Raw genomic sequence first — 2,489 nt, forward strand, 5'->3', positions numbered from 1 at the left:
ACACAAAACACGAATACGAAGAAAATGAGGAAGGCAACGACGGGAATATTAACATTATTTTTGGTATGTCTTCACCTTCATGCATCCTCAAATCCTTCAAAAATTGTCCATGGTACTGGAACATTGTTTATCCCTTTCATTTTTGTTCTTATCTTGGTTACAAAGATTCAAAAAACTACATCTGATAAGGTACAATTTATGTTATGTGTCTTTAACATTTGTCAGGGGTAGTGAACTATGTTGATAGACGTGGAGGAGGTGGCGGTCATGGTGGAGGAGGTGGCGGTCATGGTGGTGGTGGTGGTGGTCATGCCCATGGTGGTGGTGGTGGTGGTGAGGCTCATAGTGTTGGTTCAAGAGGAGAAAGTGGAGGTGCAGGGCCTCTTGTTATCCCTGTATATGCAGGGGGTGCCCACCGGAGGACTGGAACCCACCATGGTCGGAACAATAGCAGTTGCGCTATTCCCCAGTTGACTTCTACTATATTGGCCTTGTTCCTTTTATTATGTCTTTAGGATCACTTCTTTACTATGGCTGTGCATTGTAGTTAAAAAATCAATAAATACTTTGATTTAAGTTTTAGGGATCTTCATATTTACTTTTTTTAATTTATATATAGAAAACACGCCCACACTGATCACATGAGTAACTTTAGGGAGAAGTCGTTCTTTTCTTTCTTGAATATGTAAATGTGAGAGAACAATATTGTAATAGACTAGTAGTTAAATGATACGTGTGTGGGAATGAACATCATTACATAAATATACAATTTTTGTTTCATTGAGCATTTGATTATTAAAGGCTTACATATTGCTAGTTCAAAAGCTTTTTATTTTTTAGGGTAATGGTTAGTGGTTGCTGGTTCAAAAGTTTTTTATTGCTAGTATCACGAATTCGTCAACATTTGTAATAGAACTCGAGACTTCCAGTTTAAAAGGCAAAGTCTCTACCAAGTAGACTAGTCTCATATTGACGTCAAAAGTTTTTATGAGATTGATTTAATGATTTAATATTAATTTCATTTTATTAATATAAAGGTAATAAAATGATTTAATATTAATTTCATGTTATTAATATAAGGGTAAATGTCACTGTAGCCCTATAAAGTTTCATGATTTGGTTTAAATGGTCCTTTTTGTTTTTTTTTTTTTTGGCATTTAAGGGGAACAAAATGTAGTTTTACCAGCTAAAGTAGTCCAATGACCTGTTATTACAGGTTTCTTAGCCTAGTCACACTCCAAGTCATGTAATGAGTTCATTCGGAGTCGACTCACCCTACACGTCACCGAGTTGAGTCGAATCGGTTGCTTGGTCCCTAAGGGTCATTGTGGTCCCAATATATATAAAAGGGAGGGTTTAATAAAGCAAGCCCTAATACATTATATCCATTTTCGGCCAAACAATTACCGACAAGAAGGAGACAATCCTTTTCACGAGAATCACGAGATGGCTACCCCACCACCGTCACCAGATTCAATCTCGTTAAATTCTCGAGACCGGATGAACTTCAGTGACATACACACAATTTTTTGCGATTGTGGGGAGAGAATGGCAGAAACACGGGTGGAGATGGATCGCATTAAGGAGGAAATGGGGCGCGGTTCTGTGATATCAAGGGTCGAAATGCTTACCGTGCAGCGCCGATTAGACCGTCAGGATTAGAAGATGCAAGCTATGATAGTTGTGCTGGTGGGACTGGTGGTGGTGACGCTTGGTTTTCTGGTGGACAAAATGCATACTCTAATGTAATCGTGCTTCTGATGTTGTTTGTTGACTCGCCCTTTGTCTGTGTTTTTTGTGTTAATCTGCAATATTGTCTATTAGGGTTTATGTGGATTAGTGTCTTTTTGGTGTAATCATTTGAAGTGGAAGATGAAGTCCTGTGTTAGCAGGCATTTTGTATAAATCAATATGTAATCGTTGACTAAGCAATATATTAGTTTAACATTAAAATAAAGGGAAATCTCCACAAAAGTCCCAAAATTTTAATCCAATTTATGATAAAGTCCCAAACTAAATTTTGTTTACAGAAAAGCACAGAATAACGGTTAAAACTTCTAAAACACCCTTTTCGTCCACTTTTGAAGATTTAGCCGGTATTCCGTCTTTTTTCGTTAGTTTGCTTAAAATTTTGGGACTTTTCCGGAAACTACCTTATAACCAAAATATTGGGGCTTTTATGAAAATTACCATGGAATTAATGGATATTATTATTAACAAATCATTTATAAACATAACAAATATTTTTATTATAAAAAAGAAACTACACTTGTTGCTAATTTCTAGTAATAAATCGGTGGTCTAAGTATTCCTCTATTGCTTATTAACCACATCAAACTCTCTAGGTTCCTCCTATGCATCGTTGTGGGTATGATGGTGAGATGTACTCAGTGAGTGTTCTTCTAATGTTGGTGTTCCTCTTATGTTGTTTAACCTAACTACCACCCAACATCCATACCTCACATGGTAACAGCCATAGGCTAACAGAC

At 36.8% G+C, this 2,489-nt stretch overlaps 1 protein-coding gene across 1 annotated transcript; it reads left to right on the top strand.

Moving 5' to 3' along the window:
* Positions 1-780, top strand: LOC145058402 (uncharacterized). Its single transcript, XM_079006315.1, has 2 exons — positions 1-112; positions 226-780. Exons 1-2 carry the CDS (start codon positions 25-27, stop codon positions 513-515), a joined length of 378 nt encoding a protein of 125 aa, XP_078862441.1. The 5' UTR covers positions 1-24; the 3' UTR covers positions 516-780.
* Positions 781-2,489: the final 1,709 nt, after the last annotated feature.

This window comes from Lactuca serriola, chromosome 6, assembly GCF_051521515.1.
Source record: "Lactuca serriola cultivar US96UC23 chromosome 6, Lser_US96UC23_V15, whole genome shotgun sequence".
In the NCBI taxonomy this organism is placed as follows: Eukaryota; Viridiplantae; Streptophyta; class Magnoliopsida; order Asterales; family Asteraceae; genus Lactuca; species Lactuca serriola.